Source organism: Oncorhynchus mykiss, chromosome 13 (genome assembly GCF_057628025.1).
Source record: "Oncorhynchus mykiss isolate SJ-2025 chromosome 13, ASM5762802v1, whole genome shotgun sequence".
Classification (NCBI taxonomy): domain Eukaryota; kingdom Metazoa; phylum Chordata; class Actinopteri; order Salmoniformes; family Salmonidae; genus Oncorhynchus; species Oncorhynchus mykiss.
The window spans coordinates 28513343-28537867 of record NC_143034.1 but is presented as its reverse complement, the minus strand read 5'-3'; the positions used below and the strand labels follow the sequence as shown (position 1 = coordinate 28537867).

Here is a 24525-nt window from a genome sequence, read left to right as displayed (position 1 = left end):
GTAATCTCACTGGCTTCTTCTCTGGTGAGCTCTCATTGGCTATTGCTCACCTCACATTACAAAAGCTTTGTAGATTTCGTGCCAATAAAATAAAACAGACTGTATCACAAACGGCCGTGATTGGGAGCCCCGTAGGGCGGCGCACAATTGGCCCAGCGACTTCCGGGTTCGGCCGGTGTAGGCCGTCATTGTAAATAGTAATTTGTTCTTATCTGATTTACTTTCTTAAATAAAGGTTACACAAAATATCGGGAAGTCTTGAGCTGAATGATGCTGTGATCGATTCCTGTTGTTCATTATCGATTAGTTTGCTCGTCTGGGTTATACCAACTGAAGGGGAACAAGTATTAGGGGAATGGGGATACCTCGTCAATGTACAACTGAATGCTTCCACTGAAATGTGTCTCCCGCATTTAACCCAACCCCTCTGAATCAGAGAGGTGCGGCGGGTTGCCTAATCAACATCCACGTCATCGGCGCCCGGGGAACAGTAGTTTAACTGCCTTGCTCAGGTGTTGCTTTATTATTCAGGAGTGTCAAGACCTGACCCTCAGAACCTACTTCTTAACAAAATTAAGTACGTTTCCTTTAAAATTATTCATAAATATTATCCTGACAACCACTATATGAAGAAGTTTAAGAAAAACATAAACTCAACGATTTTGCACTATTATGCAGAGATGTACTGCTTGGATTCTTTACCTAAGATAGAAATAAATTGAAACAATTTTATGTAATTAATTTGATTATTTGTCGTGCCAAATTTCATATTCACAAATGTAAATTTACAAACAAAACACATTTTCTTACCTTACAAAAAGAAATTGAACTATATTTTAAGACAATTAAATATTCTAACAAAAAAACTGTTAGAAGTATAAGTATGTCTGTCCCTTAAGGTCCTTGTGTAATGTGATATTGTATCCCCTAGCCCCATTTTCCTTTGTATATTATTCATATATACTTGTGTTCCTCCATGTACTTTCTGCATTGATGTGTTAATAAAAAAAATTAACTGCCTTGTTCAGGGGCAGAACGACAGATTTGTACCTTGTCAGCTGTGGATTCGATCCAGCAACCTTTCGGTTACTGGCCCAACGCTCCTACCCGCCAGGCTACTTACATTTCAGTTAATTGGTTTTCAATTAACAATTATTTCATAGAGAATACATACTTTGACAACATAATATATTAATACAAATACAAGAATGTATAGCCAGCCATCTGATATAATGTATGAAGTGAACAAAGTACACCCCTTTTGTCCTGTGAAATGGTTTGTTCCAAAAATGGTAGAAGCAGCGTGTGAGGAAGGAGTCCGCGTGGATAAACAACATTGACATTTATTTTTTTCATCCCCGTAAATGACACTATTTTAGCGCGAGATAACTGTCAGAAACGTTTTTGTAAAAATACTTTGAAAGTGTGTTCACAGCGATCCAATTGAACTATGGTAAGCACACTTTCAGCTGCCAACGTTGTTTTAGCTTTGCATTCTATCTATGTCGACAGACAGACAGGCAGCTAACTTACTAGCGTTACATTAATAATGCCAACTGTTGTGCTTATCAATGTCTACTAAACCAAACATGTTAGTTAGCTAATATGTTGTTTCAAGTGTGGGTGAGTTTGATCGTTTTAGCAATAGCCAACAAACTAGATTGTGTGTTGGTTGTTAGCAAGTTAAGCTAAGTTAGCTAACTAGCTAGTGCATGAACATCAATTTACATTTCAGAACAGTTCTTCCTTTCTTACTGCCTAACCCTCATGTACAAAGGGCTTGTGATGAACAGTGACCACTCAACACAGGTCACTGACATATTGCTGCATCTGAGCCTGATGCAGTTGACCCAAAGCCTATGTAACAAATTGCAATATCTACATGTCTTTCTTTTCTAGCCTAATAAAAGGAAGAAGGCATTCATTGACAAGAAGAAAGCGGTGACCTTCCACCTGGTCCACAGAAGTCAGAGGGACCCCCTCGCTGCTGACGAGAAAGCACCGCAGCATGTCCTCCTACCCGCACAAAAGGTAAGAACGTGTTATTACAGTGGTTCCCAACCGGTTACTGAGTATGGTTAATAATGAGATTACTGTGGATAGTCAGATTAATATAATAGTTTGATTAAAACGTATATGCATGTTTTGCAAGAAGAACAATTCCCCTAATAATCCTGTTTACATGGACACATCTGGACACCTCTGAAAAGGTTACCTGTTGACGCTCTGATAAATGCCTAAAATCCCCAATCAAAATAAACGTTCTACCACAGTGAACATGTTATTTTTGGGAAGCATATTTGATTCTGAGTTCGGACATGTAAAGTTTGTATGTGGAAAAACGACTTCTAAAACGCATACGTTTAGTTGTACCGAACTCATTTCACTCGTGCTGGTGCTAACACATGCGCAGATCAGAGACACCGCTGGACCGCCGATGAAGTTGTTTACATGTCCTATGAATTTGAAAGATTGCTCAGAAAAGCAAGTGTTTTAATCTGCGATTTAATGTGACCTTACGCCGATTTAAGATTAACAGAGTAGGGTGTTTACATGAGTATTGCATAGAATCTGCATTTTGCTATGCCCAGAGTACCGCTGAAGTACCCACTCGTGTGCATGAGTCTTGAGAGTCCGTGCTTCTCCATCTGCATTGCTTGCTGATTTGGGATTTTAGGCTTGGATTCTGTATAAGCACTTTGTGACATCTGCTGATGTAGAAAGGGCTTTATAAGTACATTTTGATTGAGATTTGTGTCAAGTACCCCCTGTGGATAGACCAAGTACCCCCAGGGGTTCTAGTACCCACTGTGTTAGTACATGTACCAAACTTTACTCAGGTATATAGTGTTGCAATGGAAGAAATGGTCACAGTTTTCATCAAAAGACATCCATCCATTGGTTACAATATTTAGGCTACTTGTCCTAGTAGAAGAGTTGCACTTCAAGTCAAAAACATATTTGTTGTAGATATTCATTGGCCAAGGACAACCAAGATATTTGGTGCATTAAAATCCTGCTTTATGTGCACAATTGTATTTTTTTGTCTCATGGTCCGTAACCACTTACTCTACTGTCTGTGTTCAGGTGGAGGTGGACAAGCGGCGAGAGGAGCAGAGGGAGTTTGGGGTGTTTTTCGACGACGACTACAACTACCTGCAGCACCTGAGAGAAACGGCTCGGCCCGTAGAGTGGGCTTCATCCGGAAAATCACAGAGAGGCAAACGTACCCATGACCTCCAGGATGGGGATGATGATGACGAGGAAGATGAGGAGGAGGAGGAGGAAAAGGTTACTCCTGTAAGTTTAACAGGAGGTCCAGTGGTTGTTGCTGAGTGGAACGGTTGTGTGAATGTTTGGGCTATATATTGGACCAAACCGCCGATGGTGAAAATACAAGTTGAAATGATCTTGTCCTTTGCTAACAATGTAGCTAGCTGGAGTAGTTTTTAAGAGGCTTGCATTTGTGAGATCAAATTTCCCCACTTTCCCCAATACATAGTGTATTTTAGGTTGTGGTAGGAGTGACTGTAGGATGGGGTATGGGGCCAACATTAGCTATCATGACTACATTTCTCTTAATAACCACTACACATTTTATAGCAACAGCGAGTAGGGTAGCCAGTATTTTTGAGGTCATTGTGATAAACGGAAGTATTAAACCTACTATGCTTTTGTAACTTCAGCAGACCGTCTCCTTCAACTTGCCCTCCTCTGTGTTTGCGTCAGAGTTTGAGGAGGAGGTGGGAATGTTGAACAAAGCTGCCCCCATCTCAGGTAAGAGGCCTCCGTCAGTAACAAAACCAAACGCCAGGTCATGATTCTCTAAATCAGTGAATTCTTCCAAGTTTTTAACTCCCCCCCGTGTTTTTTTTCTCAAAGGACCCAGGCTGGACATGGACCCAGACATCGTAGCTGCTCTCGACGAGGACTTTGACTTTGACGACCCAGACAACGTGCTGGATGACGACTTCATTTTGAAGGCCAACGATGTTAAAGGAGCTGTTGGCGTGGGGTAAGAATGTAAACTTTATATCAGTTTTCTTTATTTTTAGTGACCCTTAGTCCCATTCACTATACCAATCAAATTACAATTGTTGAGAGAGAGAGGATTGCTTTTTGTGTTTTTAGTTTCTTACTAAGAGCTGGTTAACATCTGCTAATTGAAGTCCTGTCACAATAAAGCCGTGCTCTCCCAAGTCCCTTTGCGCTGTTGGAAACCTCCTCTCGCTCTCTCACTCACTCTCTCTCTCACTCACTCTCATATTGCAGTGATGGTGATGAAGAGTGGGAGGATACAGACGAAGAGGAGAGCGACTCTGAGGGAGACGTTAACTCCGAGGGCGGTGTCTCTGGTGATGAGGACGGCGAGGGGCGCCCCCGGGAGTTCATGTTCATGGACGAGGAGACGAAAACTCGCTTCACAGAATACTCCATGACCTCGTCAGTCATGAGGAGGAACGAACAGCTCACACTGCTGGACGACCGCTTTGAGAAGGTCAGTGAGCCCCGGACATACTTTTGGGGTTTGGACCTGGGTTGCATTTTGTGACCTTTGGTAAAAGATAAACTGTGGTTGACTGGCTGATCTAACAGCATAAACACTCAGGGCTGTGGCGGTCACAAAATGTAGTCAGACGGTGATTGTCAAGCAAATAACTGTCGGTCTCGCGGTGATTGACCGTTAATTAACAAACACATTTAGCATCTACATTTAGCATTTTTTATTTTCTTATGCTGGGCATCATTCATAAGTGATAGGCTAATATTGTCACCCATCAGACTATATTTAATTGAATCTTGTCTTTGCATATACTATTTAATATATGTGTAACATTTTTACTTATTTAGATTTTACCATTATCATGCACCTGCATCGAAACACGGGGCAATAGTGATGGAGGTTTTTCCCCACAGTTTATTTTCATGCCAGCCAGATAGTCTATACTCCTGTTGTAAAGAGAAAGAAATGTGCTTAATATTAGGAAAGTTGAGAAATAAATATAGTAGGCCGAGCCTATAGAAAGCTGATGGGATCCTCCTCTTTTTATTAGCGGCCATCACTCTGCTTTCTCCTGCAATAGCATAGCCTATAGAAATGTGCCGCAACATGAGCTCATTGGCTCTCATGAAGTGTTTGATTAGATTTTCCTTTACATTTGCGTTGATGCCAGAGTGATTAGAGGGACAATCGAGTGCTGAGTACCAGGCAGTTTGGTAAGCTACTGATCACCAGCAGCAGCATCAGCTTGGAGAAGCCTAATTACCGTGACTAAACGCTCATGTGAAATTTGACTGCCTTCATGACTCGTGACCACCGGTGTGGCGGTAATACGGTCACCGCAAAACAGCCCTACACTCAGGTGCTGATTTCAACTTATGATATTCCTTTAATTCGAACAATGATTTCAATGAATGTCATTGTATCGTTTTTAGAACTTGTTTCTTTCTGTTGCCCATAGTTTTTCGAGCAGTTTGATGAGGATGAGATTGGGGCCCTGGACAACGCTGAGCTGGAAGGGCATATCGAGCCAGACAGTGCTCGCCTGGAGGAGGTCATCAAAGACTACTTCAAACAGAAGGAGTTAGAGTGAGTGTGTGTGTGTAACTCTTTTGCCATAGCAATACTCTTAGATAAAGACGGAGGTGGAAGTCCTCATTGGACACAATGGATTACCATAAGCATTTCTTTGTGTGTATGTGTGTTTAACTATAGATAATGACAGTCATTTAATCAACTATGTTCTTTCAGCTACCGGAGGCCTGATGCCCTGGGTCCTAAAGAGCTGCCAGTGGTGAGGGAGGAGGAGGAGGATGAAGAGGAACAGGAGATGGAGACCATTGTCCTGACGGCACCGGCAGAGAAGTGGGACTGTGAAACCATTCTCAGTAAGTTAGTCTACTAAACATGTTGCTATTGTCTGTTCAGTAACTAACACTTTAAGATTACCATTGTAGTACATGCCTGATGACAATTCTGTTCTGATGACATACCTATTGGCTAGATCTTTATTACCATAATTACTACATTTTCCTTTTTTGTTAATGAATATTGAAATCCTTTCTTTACTATCCAAGGTACCTATTCAAATTTGTATAACCATCCAAAAATCATCAAAGATCCACCAAAGGTAAGACATGTTTTCCTCTATTGGTTGTTTAAGCGAAGTAAGTAAGTTGCATGTCTAACGTTAAACATTTTGTGAGGCTTTTAGCTCGTCTTCCTACCCAACGTTAGCTACTAAGTTGTGAATTCAAGGCATCAGCTCCGGGCCATTGTTGCTGTTGATATGACCGTTTAGTGTATTTCTGTGTTCTCTTCTCAGGCAAAGCCCATCCGAGTGTCTACCAGGACAGGCATTCCTCTGGACGTCCTTCCCGGGAGGGGCCCGACAGCCAAGCAGGCGGAGCGCATGGAGCGTATCAACGACTCAGACCTGCCCCGAGTTGCCACACAGCCCCGACCTCGAGAGGAGAGCAAGGAGGAGCGGAAAGCCAGGAAACAGGCTATCAGAGAAGAGCGCAGGGTGGGTTACTATACTCAGGGCTAATAGCTCTGGGTGTTCATGTTGAGAATTAATTTATTGTTGGCTTGGTAACAAAATGGTTGAAAAAGCTCCTGGAACAATTGTCATAGGGTGGAATACTGTGCTCCATTTTTTTATATAGAGTTGAAGTCAGAAGTTTACATACACTTAGGTTGGAGTCATTAAAACTTGTTTTTCAACCACTCCACAAATTTCTTGTTAACCTCTAGCGTCGAGCAATCCCGTATCCGGGAGCGTAATCATAGCCTCAAGCTCATTACCATAACGCAACGTTAACTATTCATGAAAATTGCAAATGAAATAAATATATTGGCTCACAAGCTTAGCCTTTTGTTAACAACACTGTCATCTCAGATTTTCAAAATATGCTTTTCAACCATAGCTACACAAGCATTTGTGTAAGAGTATTGATAGCTAGCATAGCATTAAGCCTAGCATTCAGCAGGCAACATTTTCACAAAAACAAGAAAAGCATTCAAATAAAATAATTTACCTTTGAAGAACTTCGGATGTTTTCAATGAGGAGACTCTCAGTTAGATAGCAAATGTTCAGTTTTTCCAAAAATATTATTTGTGTAGGAGAAATCACTCCGTTTTGTTCATCACGTTTGGCTAAGAAAAAACCCTGAAAATTCAGTCATTACCACGCCAAACTTTTTTTCAAATTAACTCCATAATATTGACAGAAACATGGCAAACGTTGTTTAGAATCAATCCTCAAGGTGTTTTTCACATATCTATTCAATGATAAATCATTCGTGGCAGTTGGGTTTCTCCTCTGAAGCAAATGGAAAAATGCACGCAGCTGGAGATTACGCAATAATTTTGACGGAGGACACCAAGCGGGCACCTGGTAAATGTAGTCTCTTATGGTCAATCGTCCAATGATATGCCTACAAATACGTCACAATGCTGCAGACACCTTGGGGAAACGACAGAAAGTGTAGGCTCATTCCTGGCGCATTCACAGCCATATAAGGAGACATTGGAACACAGCGCCTTCAAAATCTGGGCCATTTCCTGTTTGAAATGTCATCTTGGTTTCGCCTGTAGCATCAGTTCTGTGGCACTCATAGATAATATCTTAGCAGTTTTGGAAACGTCAGAGTGTTTTCTTTCCAAAGCTGTCAATTATATGCATAGTTGAGCATATTTTTCTCCTAGAGATGAACGTACTTTGGTGCAAAAAGTACAAATCAATCCCAGAACAACAGCAAAGGACCTTGTGAAGATGATGGAGGAAACGGGTACAAAAGTATCTATATCCACAGTAAAACGAGTCCTATATCGACATAACCTGAAAGGACACTCAGCAAGGAAGAAGCCAGTGCCCTAAAACTGCCATAAAAAAGCCAGACTATGGTTTGCAACTGCACATGGGGACAAAGATTGTACTTGCCGAAATGTCCTCTGGTCTGATGAAACAAAAATAGAACTGTTTGGCCACAATGACCATCGTTATGTTTGGAGAAAAAGGGGTAGGCTTGCAAGCCGAGGAACACCATCCCAACCGTGAAGCATGGGGGTGGCAGCCTCCTGTTGTGGGGGAGCTTTGCTGCAGGAGGGACTGGTGCACTTCACAAAATAGATGGCATCATGAGGGAGGAAAATTATGTGGATATATTGAAGCAGCATCTCAAGACATCAGTCAGGAAGTTAAAGCTTGGTTGCAAATGGGTCTTCCAAATGGACAAATGACCCCAAGCCAAAGTCGTGGCAAAATGGCTTAAGAACAACAAAGTCAAGGTATTGGAGTGGCCATCATAAAGCCCTGACCTCAATCCTATAGAAAATTTGTGGGCAGAACTGAAAAAGCGTGTGCTAGCAAGGACGCCTAGAAACTTGACTCAGCCCTGTCAGGAGGATTGGGCCAAAATTCACCCAACTTATTGTGGGAAACTTGTGGAAGGCTACCTGAGACGTTTGATCGAAGTTGAACAATTTAAAGGCAATTCTACCAAATACTAATTGAGAGTATGTAAACTTCTGACCCACTGGGAATGTGATGAAATAAATAAAAGCTGAAATAAATAATTCTCAACTATTATTCTGACATTTCACATTCTTAAAATGAAAGTGGTGATCCTAACTGACCTAAGACAGGGAATTTTTACTTGGATTAAATGTCAGGAATTGTGAAACTGAGTTTAAATGTATTTGGCTATGGTGTATGTAAACTTTCGACTTCAACTGTATATATATATATATATATTTATTTATTTATTTATTTTCTCTCCAGAGCTGTATGTATACATATATAAAGAGACCACTGCAATATTACCCATTTTTTTTTATATTTCTCGTTTTACTATTTATAGGTATGTGTTTTGGTAAAATGAACATTTTTATTTTATTCTATAAACTACTGACATTTCTCCCAAATTCCAAATAAAGATATTGTCATTGAGAGGATTTATTTGCAGAAAATGACAACTTGTCAAAATAACAAAAATATGCAGTTTTTTCCAGAGTATATTATATCTCAGCAAAAAAAGAAACATCCACTCACTGTCAACTGCCTTTATTTTCAGCAAACTTTACACGTGTAAATATTTGTATGAACATAACAAGATTCAACAACTGAGATAAACTGAACAACTTCCACAGACATGTGACAAACAGAAATTTAATAATGACTAACAGAAATTGAACAAAGGGGGGATCAAAAGTAACAGTCAGTATCTGGTGTGGCCACCAGCTGCATTAAGTACTGCAGTGCATCTCCTCCTCATGGAGTGCACCAGATTTGCCAGTTCTTGCTGTGAGATGTTACCCCATTCTTCCACCTGCAAGTTCCTAGACATTTCTGAGGGGATTGGCCCTAGCCCTCCGATCCAACAGGTCCCAGACGTGCTCAATAAGATTGAGATCCAGGCTCTTCGTTGGCCAAGGCAAAACACTGACATTCCTGTCTTGTAGGAAATCACGCATAGAATGAGCAGTATGGCTGGTGGAATGTTAGGATGAGCCTGTAGGAAGGGTACCACGTGAGAGAGGAGGATGTCTTCCCTGTAACGCACAGCGTTAAGATTGCCTGCAATGACAACAAGCTCAGTCCGACGATGCTGTGACACACCGCCCCAGACCATGATGAACCCTCCAAATCGATCCCGATCCAGAGTACAGACCTCGGTTTAACACTCATTCCTTCGACGATGAACGTGAATCCGACCATCACCCCCGGTGAGACAAAACCGCGACTCATCAGTGAAGAGCACTTTTTGCCAGTCCTGCCTGGTCCAGCAACGGTAGATTTGTGCCCATAGGTGACGTTGTTGCCGGTGTTGTCTGGTGAGGACCTGCCTTACAACAGGCCTACAAGCCCTCAGTCCAGTCTCTCTCAGCCTATTGCGGACAGTCTGGGCACGGATGGAGGGATTGTACGTTCCTGGTGTAACTCGGGCAGTTGTTGTTGCCATTCTGTACCTATCCCGCAGGTGTGATGTTCGGATGTACTGATCCTGTGCAGGAGTTGTTACGTGGTCTGCCACTGCGAGGAACATCAGCTGTCCGCCCTGTCTCCCTGTAGCGCTGTCTTAGGCGTCTCACAGTACGGACATTGCAATTTAATGCCCTGGCCACATCTGCAGTCCTCATGCCTCCTTGCAGCATGCCTAAGGCACGTTCACACAGATGAGCAGGGACCCTGGGCATTCTTTCTTTTGGTGTTTTTTAGAGTCAGTAGAAAGGCCTCTAGTGTCCTAAGTTTTCATAACTGTGACCTTTATTGCCTACCGTCTGTAAGCTGTTAGTGTCTTAAAGAATGTTCCACAGGTGCATGTTCAGAAATTGTTTATGGTTCATTGACACAAGCATGGGAAACAGTGTTTAAACCTTTTACAATGACGATCTGTGAAGTTATTTTGATTTTTTTTACGAATTAACTTTGAAAGAAAGGGTCCTGAAAAAGGGACGTTTCTTTTTTTTGCTGCAATGATATACATTGTATAACTACATTTTTTTTTTTGTAAGCGTCATCTATGAATACGGTTCATGTATTTTGGATATCTTGTAGAATGCTTATTGTCCTTCACCATTGACAACATATTGCTTGAATGTTTCTACAGGAGCGAAGAACAGAAAAGAAGGCCAACAAAGAGGCGTTCAAACAGGAAAAGGTCTATCAAGAGAAACAAATGTTGAACCTGCGTTCCAACGTCCAGGGTCTAAAGCTGTCTTAGCTGCCCAGATACAAGATGAATTGGGACTGACTTTGTGCTCATCCTCTTAACTGGATTACTGATGGACAACAACCCTGCAACCGCCATTTTGCAGAGGACCCCCAACGCAAGGACTATGGGCTGTGTGGCATTTTTTTGTGAAGTGTTCAGAGATTAATGTAGCCTGGTCCCAGATCTGTTTGTGCAGTCTTGCAGACTTACTGTCATGGTGAGAATGATCATAGGAGTTGGGGAGAGCACAAACAGATCTGGGACCATGCTAATTCAGGCAAAAAAATGTTTATAGATCAACTGTTTTGAAGTTAGCATGTCAGTCATCAGAGTGCAGTTCACTAACCCTTCTTACCTTATACAATAAAGCTAAAGAATCTTCCTGGTGTTTTTTTGTTGAGAAAAATTAAATACTTAGTCTGTTTTATTTTACAGTTGTGTGTGTGACATTCATTTGGTTATTCAATTATATTTCAATGCCCAACCACCCAAAATATTTTTTACATCCTGAGTAAAGTTTACTGAAGATTAGTTCAGCACACAGATTTAAACTGGCGATAGACTTACAGAAATCTCCCAGGGACCATTAAAAACAGAAATACCACAGAAAATAACATACCGAGTGGCAATCATTATCTAACCAGGTTAATGGCAGTTGGCCTGAAGCTTTGGTAAACATTGAAAGAAATTGATGCAACTTCAGTGGATGGCCAATGTCGTGGGTGATATTTGCCTTGCATCTCACAGCCTAGTCGGTTAGCTTGGATACATACTATTTGGTGTATTTTATCCTACAGTGCTACATCTTTAGTGCCGTTGATCCACAAGGTCATATTTTCATGGAAGAGTGGTTGACGTAAATAAAGCTGGTCGTAAATCCAGTATGACAGGTTGGCCAGTGTTGTCAGAGATCCCTATTGTTATCCTTAAATGGCTCAGGTGGAAAGAGTGGTACAGGTGTATAACTGCCTGCCATCTTGGAGGCTTTGAGCACTTTGTCACTGACTGTTCTCCGAGTCAGCCCGAGTGGCACAGCGGTCTAAGGCACTGCATCTCAGTGCTAGAGGTGGTTCGATTCTAGGCTGTATCACAACCTGATGTGATCGGGAGTCCCCTTGGGTGGTGCACAATTGGCCCAGCATCGTCCGGGTTAGGGTTTGCCTTGTTAAAAAAAAGTTTTAAATAAAATGTACAAAAATTCATAAACATTTCTCTACTTATTTTTTTTTACCTTTAACTAGGCAAGTCAGTTAAGAACAAATTCTTATTTATATTGACGACCTATCAAAAGGCCTCCTGCAGGGAAGGGGGCTGGGATTAAAAATACAAAATAAAATAAAAATATAGGACAGAACTCATGACAAGAGAGACACCACAACACTACATAAAGAGAGACCTAAGACGACAACATAGCATGGCAGCAACACATGACAACATGGTAGCCGCAAAACATTACACAGACAATAGCACAAAGGGCAAGAAGGTAGAGACAATACATCACACAAAGCCATAGCCCACCACTACATCTCCTGCACTCATCTCCACCTCCACCTCTTGTAGAGGAATGTGTTGTCTGTCATAGCCAGAAGCTGTGGAATCCATGTCCTCTGATTCCTCGGAGTCATCTCCACACAGCAGCACAGAGTATGGCTGTGTCACCTGAAGCTCAGTCCGTAATTGGCTCCTGCTGTCCGATAAGCCCTCTCCCACCTGCCCAGAACTAAAGGGGTTAGCCGAAAATCCAACGCTATTGGTCGGACTCTCAACCGGTTCCTGCTCCTCTTCTGAAGTTTCCAACAGGCTCTGGGATGTGGTGGTAACTGGTTCTATGCCACTGATGTGCGCTATGATCTCAAATTGCAGGTCCATTATATTCTTGTCGTGTGAGTTTGATAAGATTGAAGCCTGTGAAAGAATAATACAAAGCCACATTGAGATTAGTCGGCTCAGAGGGTGTATGGTTACGGTTTGGGACCAGAAAACAAACCGATATCATATACTGTTCTAGCAACAAGCAAAAGCATCGGATAGGATGAACTTGTCCCAGAGGAGAAAGTAGTACTGCTTTATACATAAAATACACGACATTTTACTCGTTCTACATAATACATACATTACCCACCATACACATTATGCGCTTACCAAAGTCTTTGGGAAATTGGACAAGTTTCTTTTCCGCATGCTTCTCTTGCAGAGTCTTATTGTCACAAAGACTACAAAGGCCACAATGCCAATGATGATCAATGGCAAAAATGATTCCAGTGAAACTGTTTCTGCAGACAGACAAACATATCAGTCACGGAATCGCTTAACTAGCATACTATGTCAGTGTAAGTTAACTTTCCATGGCCGCTATTCCTTTTGACTATAATAATTCCATCAAAACTGCAATAATTCATACAAACAAAAATGTCAGAGTTAAATACTTGGACCAGACATAACAAATAAAGTGTCATGTCAACAAAGGTAGTGTACGTACTGTCTTCATTGACACAGATGGGCCCTTTTCTGTTGAACATAACTCGGTGGCCCATTGAATTCCCCTCCAGACTAACACAGTACTTCTCCTTGTTCCCCAGGACTGTGAAGTCATGACGGCAGACTTTGTCTTCTATCTGGCACTCAAACGTGTGATTAGTCTGCAGACAGAAGAAAGAATATGCAATTAGTAAAAAAAATCGAAATGTCAACATCATCGTTAAGTATCCATAGATGTCAACGTTGGGTCATCGTTACTAATGCACTGGGCAAAGTAATTCAATGGATATAACCCGTGTGTACCCTCTGAATGTACACTGTAGATTCTAACCAATTAAGGGCAATTTTCATCATACTTACATTTTCATAGGTTACTTGGGATAGGAAGCGTTTGTCATCGTCACCCATGCGAGACTCTTTCAGTTCTGTGTACAGGTGGTAGGGGTTGTCGAAGCTCACTGTGACCTTCATATCCTTCATTGACACTTTTACAGCAGGGAAATCCAACTTGCCTGAGATAAAATGAAAAGGGTATTAGGGTAGAGTTAGAGCAAAAGCCTGCAGTAATGAATATACTGACCTGGAGGAGGACTCCCTCAATATACTGACCTGGAGGAGGACTACCTCAATATACTGACCTGGAGGAGGACTACCTCACTATTCAGACCTGGAGGATGACTACCTCAATATACTGACCTGGAGGAGGACTCCCTCAATATACTGACCTGGAGGAGGACTCCCTCAATATACTGACCTGGAGGAGGACTCCCTCAATATACTGACCTGGAGGAGGACTCCCTCAATATACTGACCTGGAGGAGGACTACCTCAACATACTGACCTGGAGGAGGAGTACCTCAATATACTGACCTGGAGACCTGGAGGACTCCCTCAATATACTGACCTGGAGGAGGACTCCCTCAATATACTGACCTGGAGGAGGACTACCTCAATACACTGACCTGGACGAGGATTACCTCAATATACTGACCTGGAGGAGGACTACCTCAATATACTGACCTGGAGGAGGACTACCTCAATATACTGACCCGGAGGAGGACTACCTCAATACACTGACCTGGACGAGGACTACCTCAATATACTGACCTGGAGGAGGACTACCTCAATATACTGACCTGGACGAGGACTACCTCAATATACTGACCTGGAGGAGGACTACCTCAATATACTGACCTGGACGAGGACTACCTCAATATACTGACCTGGAGGAGGACTACCTCAATATACTGACCTGGAGGAGGACTACCTCAATATACTGACCTGGAGGAGGACTACCTCAATATACTGACCTGGAGGAGGACTACCTCACTATTCAGACCTGGAGGAGGACTCCCTCAATATACTGACCTGGAGGAGGACTACCTCAATACACTGACCTGGAGGAGGACTACCTCAATATACTGACCTGGAGGAGGACTACCTCAATATACTGACCTGGAGGAGGACTACCTCACTATTCAGACCTGGAGGAGGACTACCTCAATATACTGACCTGGAGGAGGACTACCTCAATATACTGACCCGGACGAGGACTACCTCAATGGGGTGGCAGGGTAGCCTAGTGGTTAGAGAGTTGGACTAGTAACCGAAAGGTTGCAAGTTTAAATCCCTGAGCTGACAAGGTACAAATCTGTCATTCTGCCCATGAACAGGCAGTTAACCCACTGTTCCTAGGCTGTCATTGAAAATAAGAATTTGTTCTTAACTGACTTGCCTAGTAAAATAAAATAGAAAAATTGTCATATGTACAGTACCAGTCAAAAGTTTAGACACACCTACTCATTAAAGGGTTTTTATTTATTTATTACTATTTTCTACATTGTAGAATAATAGTGAAGATATCAGAACTATGAAATAACATATATGGAATCATGTAGTAACCAAAAAAGTGTTCAACAAAACAAAATATTTTTATATGAGATTCTTCAAAGTAGCCACCCTTTGCCTTGATGACAGCTTTGCACACTCTTGAAGGAGTATGTGTGTCCAAGCTTTTGACTGGTACTGTACCTCTCTGTCGCTTGGATGGATGTCATTTTTACGTCACACAACGAAATCCTGTTTCTATACAATGAGGAAAAATATTGATATGCTTTCAATGCCCACTTTGAAAACCCACTTTTGAAAACATTGTACTTACAGTGGATGTCAGCTGTAAGGTATCTATTAAATGTGAATATCGAGGACTTCTGAGATGCTGATTCCTCCATTTCATCAATGGCCGTTATCTTCACAAAGTAGCGATCCAGTTCTTTAGCATTCCACATCAAGGGGGAGAGGTCATAATGATGCTGTTTAGTGGAATTCTCCCACGAACTATTAAAAAAAAACATTCCACATCAAGGGGGAGAGGTCATAATGATGCTGTTTAGTAGAATTCTCCCACAAACTATTACAAAAAAACAGTGAGCATTAGATACATTTAACAGAAAGACGGCACTCAACCAACAAACAGAGTTAGAAACTGTTAATAGATCATGTATAATAGTTGAATAAGCAGATAGATCTGTTAGGAGGTATCTGATGCCCATAACATACGCATGCTATTCTTTTCAATCAAATTATATACACTGAACAAAAACATAAACGCAACATGCAACAATTTCAAAAATGTTATTGTGTTACAGTTCATATAAGGAAATCACTGGAATTTACTGAGTTACAGTTCATATAATACATTCTTTAGGCCCTAATCTATAGATTTCACATGAATGGGAATACAGATATGGTCTCAGATATTTAAAAAAAAAAGTAGGGGCATGGATCAGAAAACCAGTCAGTATCTGGTGTGACCACCATTTGTCTCATGCAGTTTGGCACATCTCCTTTGTATAGAGTTGATCAGGCTGTTGATTGTGGCCTGTGGAATGTTGTCCCACTCCGCTTCAATGGCTGTGTAAAGTTGCTGGCAGGAACTGGAACATGCTGTCATACACGCTGATACAGAACACCCCAAAAAAATGCTCTATGGGTGACATGTCTGGTGAGTTTGCAGACATTTTCAGCTTCCAGGAATTGTGTACAGATCCTTGTGACATGGGGCCTTTGAATTATCATGCTGAAACATGAGGTGATGGTGGGGGATCAATGGCACAACAATGGGCCTCAGGATCTTGTAACAGTATCTATCGATAAAATGCAATTGTGTTTGTTGTCTGTAGCTTATGACTGCCCATACCCTAACCCCACCGTCACCATTGGGCACTCTGTTCACAACGCTGACATCAGAAAACTGCTTGCCCACTCGACGCAATACATACTGTCTGCCATCTGCCTAGTACAGTTGAAACCGGGATTCATCCGTGAAGAGCACACTTCTCTGGTGTGCCAATGGCCATCGACTGGGAGCATTTGCCCACTGAAGTCAGTTACGACGCCGAACTGCAGTCAGGTCAAGACCCTGGTGAGGACGACGAGCATGCAGATGATCTTCCTTGAGACGTTTTCTGACAATTTGTGCAGAAATTATTCAGCTGTGCAAACCCACTGTTTCATCAGCTGTCCAGGTGGCTGGTCTCAGACGATCCCGCAGGTGAAGAATGGTCTGCGGTTGTGGGGCCGGTTGGAAGTACTGCCAAATTCTCTAAAATTATGTCGGAGGCGGCTTATGGTAGAGAAATTAACATTCAATTCCCTGGCAACAGCTCTGTTGGACATTCCTGCAGTCAGCAACCTTATTGCACGCTCCTTCAGAACTTGAGACATCTGGCATTGTGTTGTGTGACAAAAGTGCACATTCTAGAGTGGCCTTTTATTGTCCCCAGCACACCTGTGTAATGATCATCCTGTTTAATCACCTTCTTGATATGCCACACCTGTCAGATGGATGAATTATCTTGGCAAAGGAGATATGCTCACTAACTGTGACGTTAACAAATTTGTGCACAACATTTTAGAGAAATAAGCCTTCTTTAGTGCGTATGGAACATTTCTGGGATATTTTATGTCAGCTCATGAAACATGGGACCAACACTTTACATGTTGGATTTATATTTGTTCAGTATAGTTAGACAAACTCATATTTCATCAACAATTAAAGCATGATATTACAAACATGAATAAACATTCAGGGCCGGTTTCCCAGATACAGACTAAGCCTAGTCCTGGACTAAAAATCTATTTGAATCTCCATTGTAACATGCTTCTTAGTTCATGACTAGGTTTAATCTGTGTCCGGGTGTTCTGGATACAGGTATCCTGTGTGTATCCTGTATGTATTTCTTTTCTCTCCTTCTCCCCTCACAGGTGACAATCATCAGTTAACAATCAGTCATCAATCAGAAGACACCTGCTCCTTTTCCCTTACCCTATCACATTCCCTTTCCCTTGGTTTAAAAACCCTGTCAGTTGTTTTCTCTGGAGCTCAATCTCTCTGTCATGCCATCTCTCTGTAGAGCGCTTGTTTGGTTTAGCAACGACATGTCACTTTGTCTGTTACCCTGTGAGTATTGTTTTTGTTATGGTGTTTGACTGTTTGTTTGATGGTGGGAAAAGGGGGTACCAAGACAAGTCGCCAATGGGCATACACAACCCATAGAAACACTTTGTCTAAGAGCACTAGGTAGAACTGGGCGGACCACCCACTGTATTTTTGGTTAGTTAGCTAGCTGTTCTTAAAGCAGGTAGTCTAGCTTAGGGTTGTTTTTGGATACTTATTTCTTTCCTTGGGTCCAGCTCAGCCTCTTTTCCTGCCCCCCCTTTACCGTGTGTTTACCAAATAAACCATGAGTGTTTGACGGTAGATTTAAGTTGTCTGTGGTTATTTGGTCTCACTGTTACTTTTTCACTGTTATTTGCATGAGTTATGTTATGGGTCTTGTTGCCATCCCCCCCCTACACTGTAGAGCCAAAGGGATTCGTAACACCGGGATACTGTCCCTCATTGTTCTTTCATAGTGTATATCAGAGGAGGTTATTGGGAGGAGCTATAGGAGGACGGGCTCATCGTAATGGCTAGAACGGAGTCAAACATGTTTGTGTGTTTGGTGCCATTACAAACCATCTACCTTCCTATAGTTCCTCCTACCATGGTGTATATGTCATATGTAAGCCATTATGAAGGGTCATCCAAAACCAAGTCAGGAGTAGCCTGTAGTAGCTACTACTCATTAGAATACCAGCAAAGCTCACCTGTGATCACCAGTTATTTTCAATTTGAAGAGAGGTCGATGAAGCAGTTCACTGTGGTTCCAATCAACAGTTGTCTGTAAGTTGTTACAGCTCACTGTCACATTTTCTGGAGGTGGAACTGTCCAGGAAAACAAGACATTCCATTTAGTTAGTAGGCTTATGGGGGCAAGGTGACGAACCCGTCATGCAGGTAGTCTCGGTTCTTACATCTTGACATTTTTTTGCTCATGAGGGTTCGTACCAAGGAAACCTTCACCAGAGTACATTGACTAGACTGCTTGTTCATGGCAACCGCGTTGGCACAAAGGCTAAACAGTTCCACCTGTCTTTGTAAAGGGATGTATTCAATCATAGGTGTAATTTCAAAACAATATGTGATCTAAACTTTGAAGATTGAATGTATGCAGTATCTGCTTGATGATGCAACCAGTTTCCTCTGTGACCACCCCCACGAATGAGCTAAATAAGGTGATCCTCCGTTGGTGTCATTTAGACTCCAGAACAAATCATTTTTCTTACTGAAAATATATATACAATGAGCGCTTCTCTCAAATACATCATTACAGTTGTTGGTTAAGCTAGCTAATTTTAGCATAGGCATGACATCGGTTAAAACATCCCTTATGAAAAAAGATTGCAGTCAGAGTGCACTATGGTATAATAAAGCAGTAAAGGCTTGGAGATGTGGCATATGGCCAATATACCACGGCTAAGGGCTGTTCTTATGCACAATGGAGTTCCTGGACACAGTCCTTAGCCGTGGTATATTGGCCATAAATCACAATCCCCCGAGGTGCCTTATTGCTATTATAAACTGGTTACCAACATAATTAGGGCAGTGAAACATGTTTCGTATTGCGTCAGACAACAACATTGACGAATACGCTGATTCGGTGTGTGAGTTCATTAGAACGTGCGTTGAAGATGTCGTTCCCATAGCAACGATTAAAACATTCCCTAACCAGAAACCGTGGATTGATGGCAGCATTCGCGTGAAACTGAAAGCGCGAACCACTGCTTTTAATCAGGGGAAGGTGTCTGGTAACATGACCGAATACAAACAGTGCAGCTATTCCCTCCGCAAGGCTATCAAACAAGCTAAGCGTCAGTACAGAGACAAAGTAGAATCTCAATTCAACGGCTCAGACACAAGAGGCATGTGGCAGGGTCTACAGTCAATCACGGACTACAGGAAGAAATCCAGCCCAGTCACGGACCAGGATGTCCTGCTCCCAGGCAGACTAAACAACTTTTTTGCCCGCTTTGAGGACAATACAGTGCCACTGACACGGCCGGCAACGAAAACATGCGGTCTCTCCTTCACTGCAGCCGAGGTGAGTAAGACATTTAAACGTGTTAACCCTCGCAAGGCTGCAGGCCCAGACGGCATCCCCAGCCGCGCCCTCAGAGCATGCGCAGACCAGCTGGCCGGTGTGTTTACGGACATATTCAATCAATCCCTATACCAGTCTGCTGTTCCCACATGCTTCAAGAGGGCCACCATTGTTCCTGTTCCCAAGAAAGCTAAGGTAACTGAGCTAAACGACTACCGCCCCGTAGCACTCACTTCCGTCATCATGAAGTGCTTTGAGAGACTAGTCAAGGACCATATCACCTCCACCCTACCTGACACCCTAGACCCACTCCAATTTGCTTACCGCCCAAATAGGTCCACAGACGATGCAATCTCAACCACACTGCACACTGCCCTAACCCATCTGGACAAGAGGAATACCTATGTGAGAATGCTGTTCATTGACTACAGCTCGGCATTCAACACCATAGTACCCTCCAAGCTCGTCATCAAGCTCGAGACCCTGGGTCTCGACCCCGCCCTGTGCAACTGGGTACTGGACTTCCTGACGGGCCGCCCCCAGGTGGTGAGGGTAGGCAACAACATCTCCTCCCCGCTGATCCTCAACACTGGGGCCCCACAAGGGTGCGTTCTGAGCCCTCTCCTGTACTCCCTGTTCACCCACGACTGCGTGGCCACGCACGCCTCCAACTCAATCATCAAGTTTGCGGACGACACAACAGTGGTAGGCTTGATTACCAACAACGACGAGACGGCCTACAGGGAGGAGGTGAGGGCCCTCGGAGTGTGGTGTCAGGAAAATAACCTCACACTCAACGTCAACAAAACTAAGGAGATGATTGTGGACTTCAGGAAACAGCAGAGGGAACACCCCCCTATCCACATCGATGGAACAGTAGTGGAGAGGGTAGCAAGTTTTAAGTTCCTCGGCATACACATCACAGACAAACTGAATTGGTCCACTCACACAGACAGCATTGTGAAGAAGGCGCAGCAGCGCCTCTTCAACCTCAGGAGGCTGAAGAAATTTGGCTTGTCACCAAAAGCACTCACAAACTTCTACAGATGCACAATCGAGAGCATCCTGGCGGGCTGTATCACCGCCTGGTACGGCAACTGCTCCGCCCTCAACCGTAAGGCTCTCCAGAGGGTGGTGAGGTCTGCACAACGCATCACCGGGGTCAAACTACCTGCCCTCCAGGACACCTACACCACCCGATGTCACAGGAAGGCCATAAAGATCATCAAGGACATCAACCACCCGAGCCACTGCCTGTTCACCCCGCTATCATCCAGAAGGCGAGGTCAGTACAGGTGCATCAAAGCTGGGACCGAGAGACTGAAAAACAGCTTCTATCTCAAGGCCATCAGACTGTTAAACAGCCACCACTAACATTGAGTGGCTGCTGCCAACACACTGACACTGACTCAACTCCAGCCACTTTAATAATGGGAATTGATGGGAAATGATGTAAATATATCACTAGCCACTTTAAACAATGCTACCTTATATAATGTTACTTACCCTACATTATTCATCTCATATGCATACGTATATACTGTACTCTATATCATCGACTGTATCCTTATGTAATACATGTATCACTAGCCACTTTAAACTATGCCACTTTGTTTACATACTCATCTCATTTGTACATACTGTACTCGATACCATCTACTGTATCTTGCCTATGCTGCTCTGTACCATCACTCATCATATATCCTTATGTACATATTCTTTATCCCCTTACACTGTGTACAAGACAGTAGTTTTGGAATTGTTAGTTAGATTACTTGTTGGTTATTACTGCATTGTTGGAACTAGAAGCACAAGCATTTCGCTACACTCGCATTAACATCTGCTAACCATGTGTATGTGACAAATAAAATTTGATTTGATTTGAAAATGTTTTGTAATATCTGTGGTATGCGGTCTGATATAACATGGCTGTCAGCCAATCAGCATTCAGGGCTCGAACCACCCTGTTTATAATTGCAGTATAAATGCAGTATTCTGCAAATACTACTTCCAAGTTTTATTTACTGCAATAATTTCTCAGTGTATCTGCAGATACAGTGCAATTATTCTGCAATTACTGGGTCCAAAATACCACAGTTAACTGCAGTTTCTGAACTTTTCCAGCAGTTTCAGAACTGCAATATTTTTTCTAAGGGATGGTATCAATAACCAGATCAAACTAGCTGAAACGAGCCACCTACGATTCCCCCCCACATGGCAGCTTCTTGTAAAAAAAATAATTATTTTAGCTTGTAATTGTTGCTATCTGGCTATCCAGAATCACAACAACACACGGATTTCTGCCCCAATCAATCGCATCACGAAAATGAAGCGCGCCCCGGGGCCGTGCTTTGATATGATTTTCTTTTTTTTTTAATAAACATATGAAGGATGTATATAGTTTGTTGTCAACAATCTAAGCCAACCCTGTTTTGCCCCGTCGTTGTGCAAGCGTCGGTTTTGTTGCTAAACAACCACCCCTCTGTACACAAATCAAATGAAATCATTTGTTAATCAAAGTGTTATTGAGCAACACTAACTTCCTCATGTCAGCACCCCGGGCAATTCCTGTTAGACAACTATATGATCATCCAAACGACACGTCACAACTCTCATCTCAACCAGAGATCTCCATTGACTTATAATGTATTAGACACTGCTTTTTCCCTTCTTGAAAATGGCCGGTAAATATTGGCAGCAATGAGGAAGCAAATAAGAGTGTTACTTTGTCCAGGTGAGTTGGGCTACATTGTTGCCCGTCTGCATTGCTTCAAAAGTCCTTCCCATAAACTATTAGACCCATTTTGCAACACTGCCTTGCCCACAATGAACTGCAGAAAGCACCTAAGCATTGCCCTGCTCATGCTTATCATAGTAAAGCACTGATGTTTGTTTTATGAGCCTACTTGAAAAGAACAGAAAGGTCTGCAGTCTAAGCAAGCACGCAAGGAGATAACCAGTCCCGGGATTTAACACACCCGTGTTAAACCACCTTTGGTACCACGGAATCTGATCTTAACATTTTATTATACTGTAGTTTAGGTAAGCTAATGTAAGACCAAAGTACATTTATTTATGCCTAGCAGCTATGTCCTACGCAAATAGTTGCCTACCTAATGTATGTTAGAATGAAATACAATACTAATTTGACAACCTGTGGTTTATAGTTAGAATTGAGGAGCAGGTGAGACATAATGAGGAGTTGTCTGTTTATTCTAAGAGCAGGTTCAAACACATGCAGACGACTCCGAATGACTGCCCATTTGTATTTTTATAACATTATGTGGGGACGTTAGGCGGTTAGGATACTGACAAAAGATGATGTGAGCTGATTTAGTACATAGTGTGCCGAATTACTACAAGTGGGCAAAACACCATGACTTAAAAAGAGAACCTACAGACAAAATTGTTATTACAGTATTATTACATAGCTACGCCTAATTACCGCAAATCATCCCTTCCCATTTGTAATCAGAATAATAATAACCCACATTGTTCTTCAATCAAAGCAATGTAGGTTTCAAAGTTTTCATTCAGGTTAACCAACTTACCCAGTGTGGAAACCGCCGTGACCAAAACCATTAGGAATATCAATGAACGACAAAAAGCCAACATCATGCCGTTTCAAATACAAATCCACGAAATTTAAGAAACCGAAATAACAATGAGAGACTTATTCTTAGATTTAATAAAAAATAAATAAAAATAAATAAAAAAACAGCAATCTACCTTTAACCTAAATTATAAGACATAACCACAGAGCTAAAACGTGTTATCAGAATAGTATCGGTCGGTCGTTGTCGTAAGACGCAGTTTCTTTGGCAGTAAATGACACGGAGGCGTGTTTCTTTACAGTTTCTTCGAAAAGACACACCCCTGTTTCATTTCATTCCAAAAACTTATGCAGAATATATGCTTACCCTATGGGAAATCCTAGAAATTATTAGTCAGTTAACTAAACTAAACATATCCTAAAATGGACTATATGTCCGTCGAGTACCGGAAACATGCATGGAAAAACGCAGAGTTCACACCTTGACCTCACCCCAATCTCTCTCCAGTTGCAGAACATCAAAGGACAGATAAAAACATGTCAGTAGCCTCCCTTGATCAATGCCACCTCCTACTGCTGATTTGTGATAAACTTGACCTAACAACAAAGAATCAACACAAGAAATTCACAATCAATGTTGTTCATTGCACCCTTGTGAAAGTGATATCAAATGCCCACCTTAAGAAAACTTTTGAGAATGTTAGGATTGTTGTACAGGCAACAGTGACGATTATGTGGCACATGTCCTATAAGAACTACATTAACTTTTTTAGGCCTTTGTCTATCAAAAGAAAAGGATATACAGCTGGATTTCTGGTTGAGATGGAAGATAAATAAATGCATGTCAAGGATTTACAGCTAACAGTGATGCTCATGCATGTATTTCCTCCCTCAGTATAAAAGGGACTTGACCTGGACCATCAGTGAGATTGTATTTCTATTGCTGAACCCTGCTCTCCTGGGGGATATTTATTGTTTTAAGTCCCCGTATTTATTACGTAATGCTGAGTTTCACTAGAACTGCGGTAAACTGGCCAAAATCACAGCCTGTGTTGACGTTGGGCCTTTTGAGGTGTAGCCCCTTTTTTAGGTCCTTGTGGTGACTGTTTTAACATATAGTTCCTAGTTGGCACACTTTGCATAGGAACAAGCATGATATGTAAAATAGGTTGAATTTAAATTTACAGCAATACTCAGTGATCCTTTACATGGCATCTTTGTTTTTCTGTCGTCTCAAATGCTTTTATATAACCAGCCAAATGTTTCATCCAATGTTTCATCCAATACAT

The 24525-nt window shown here is 42.1% G+C and overlaps 2 protein-coding genes across 3 annotated transcripts; one reads left to right on the top strand and one right to left on the bottom strand.

Annotated features, from left to right (window-relative positions):
* The first annotated feature begins 1063 nt into the window (after positions 1 to 1063).
* Positions 1064 to 11152, top strand: LOC110485859 (protein LTV1 homolog). Of its 2 annotated transcripts, none has more exons than XM_021557057.3 (11): positions 1064 to 1453; positions 1900 to 2031; positions 3088 to 3300; positions 3687 to 3777; positions 3883 to 4015; positions 4273 to 4498; positions 5463 to 5590; positions 5753 to 5889; positions 6079 to 6131; positions 6327 to 6527; positions 10616 to 11152. In XM_021557057.3, exons 1-11 carry the CDS (start codon positions 1451 to 1453, stop codon positions 10727 to 10729), a joined length of 1431 nt encoding a protein of 476 aa, XP_021412732.1. In that variant the 5' UTR covers positions 1064 to 1450; the 3' UTR covers positions 10730 to 11152. The 2 variants fall into 2 exon arrangements, with proteins under 2 accessions (XP_021412732.1, XP_021412733.1); XM_021557058.3 differs by having other exon boundaries at positions 1243 to 1453; positions 3690 to 3777.
* Positions 9054 to 23781, bottom strand: LOC110485858 (interferon gamma receptor 1). Its single transcript, XM_036940547.2, has 7 exons — positions 23235 to 23781; positions 18350 to 18467; positions 15360 to 15535; positions 13559 to 13710; positions 13200 to 13359; positions 12863 to 12993; positions 9054 to 12625 (listed from the first exon to the last, which is right to left on the bottom strand). Exons 1-7 carry the CDS (start codon positions 23299 to 23301, stop codon positions 12218 to 12220), a joined length of 1212 nt encoding a protein of 403 aa, XP_036796442.1. The 5' UTR covers positions 23302 to 23781; the 3' UTR covers positions 9054 to 12217.
* Between the last annotated feature and the right edge of the window lie 744 nt (positions 23782 to 24525).

Excerpts from the sequence above, each read along its gene's own strand:
- LOC110485859 (XM_021557057.3), top strand. Across the intron at positions 3,778-3,882 it reads CAAAGCTGCCCCCATCTCAG|GACCCAGGCTGGACATGGAC; the intron begins GTAAGAGGCCTC and ends TTTTTCTCAAAG. Across the intron at positions 5,890-6,078 it reads GGACTGTGAAACCATTCTCA|GTACCTATTCAAATTTGTAT; the intron begins GTAAGTTAGTCT and ends TTACTATCCAAG.
- LOC110485858 (XM_036940547.2), bottom strand. The coding sequence starts at position 23,301 with ATGATGTTGGCTTTTTGTCGTTCATTGATATTCCTAATGGTTTTGGTC. Across the intron at positions 13,360-13,558 it reads CCCAAGTAACCTATGAAAAT|ACTAATCACACGTTTGAGTG; the intron begins GTAAGTATGATG and ends TTCTGTCTGCAG. Across the intron at positions 12,994-13,199 it reads CATCTGTGTCAATGAAGACA|AAACAGTTTCACTGGAATCA; the intron begins GTACGTACACTA and ends GTCTGTCTGCAG.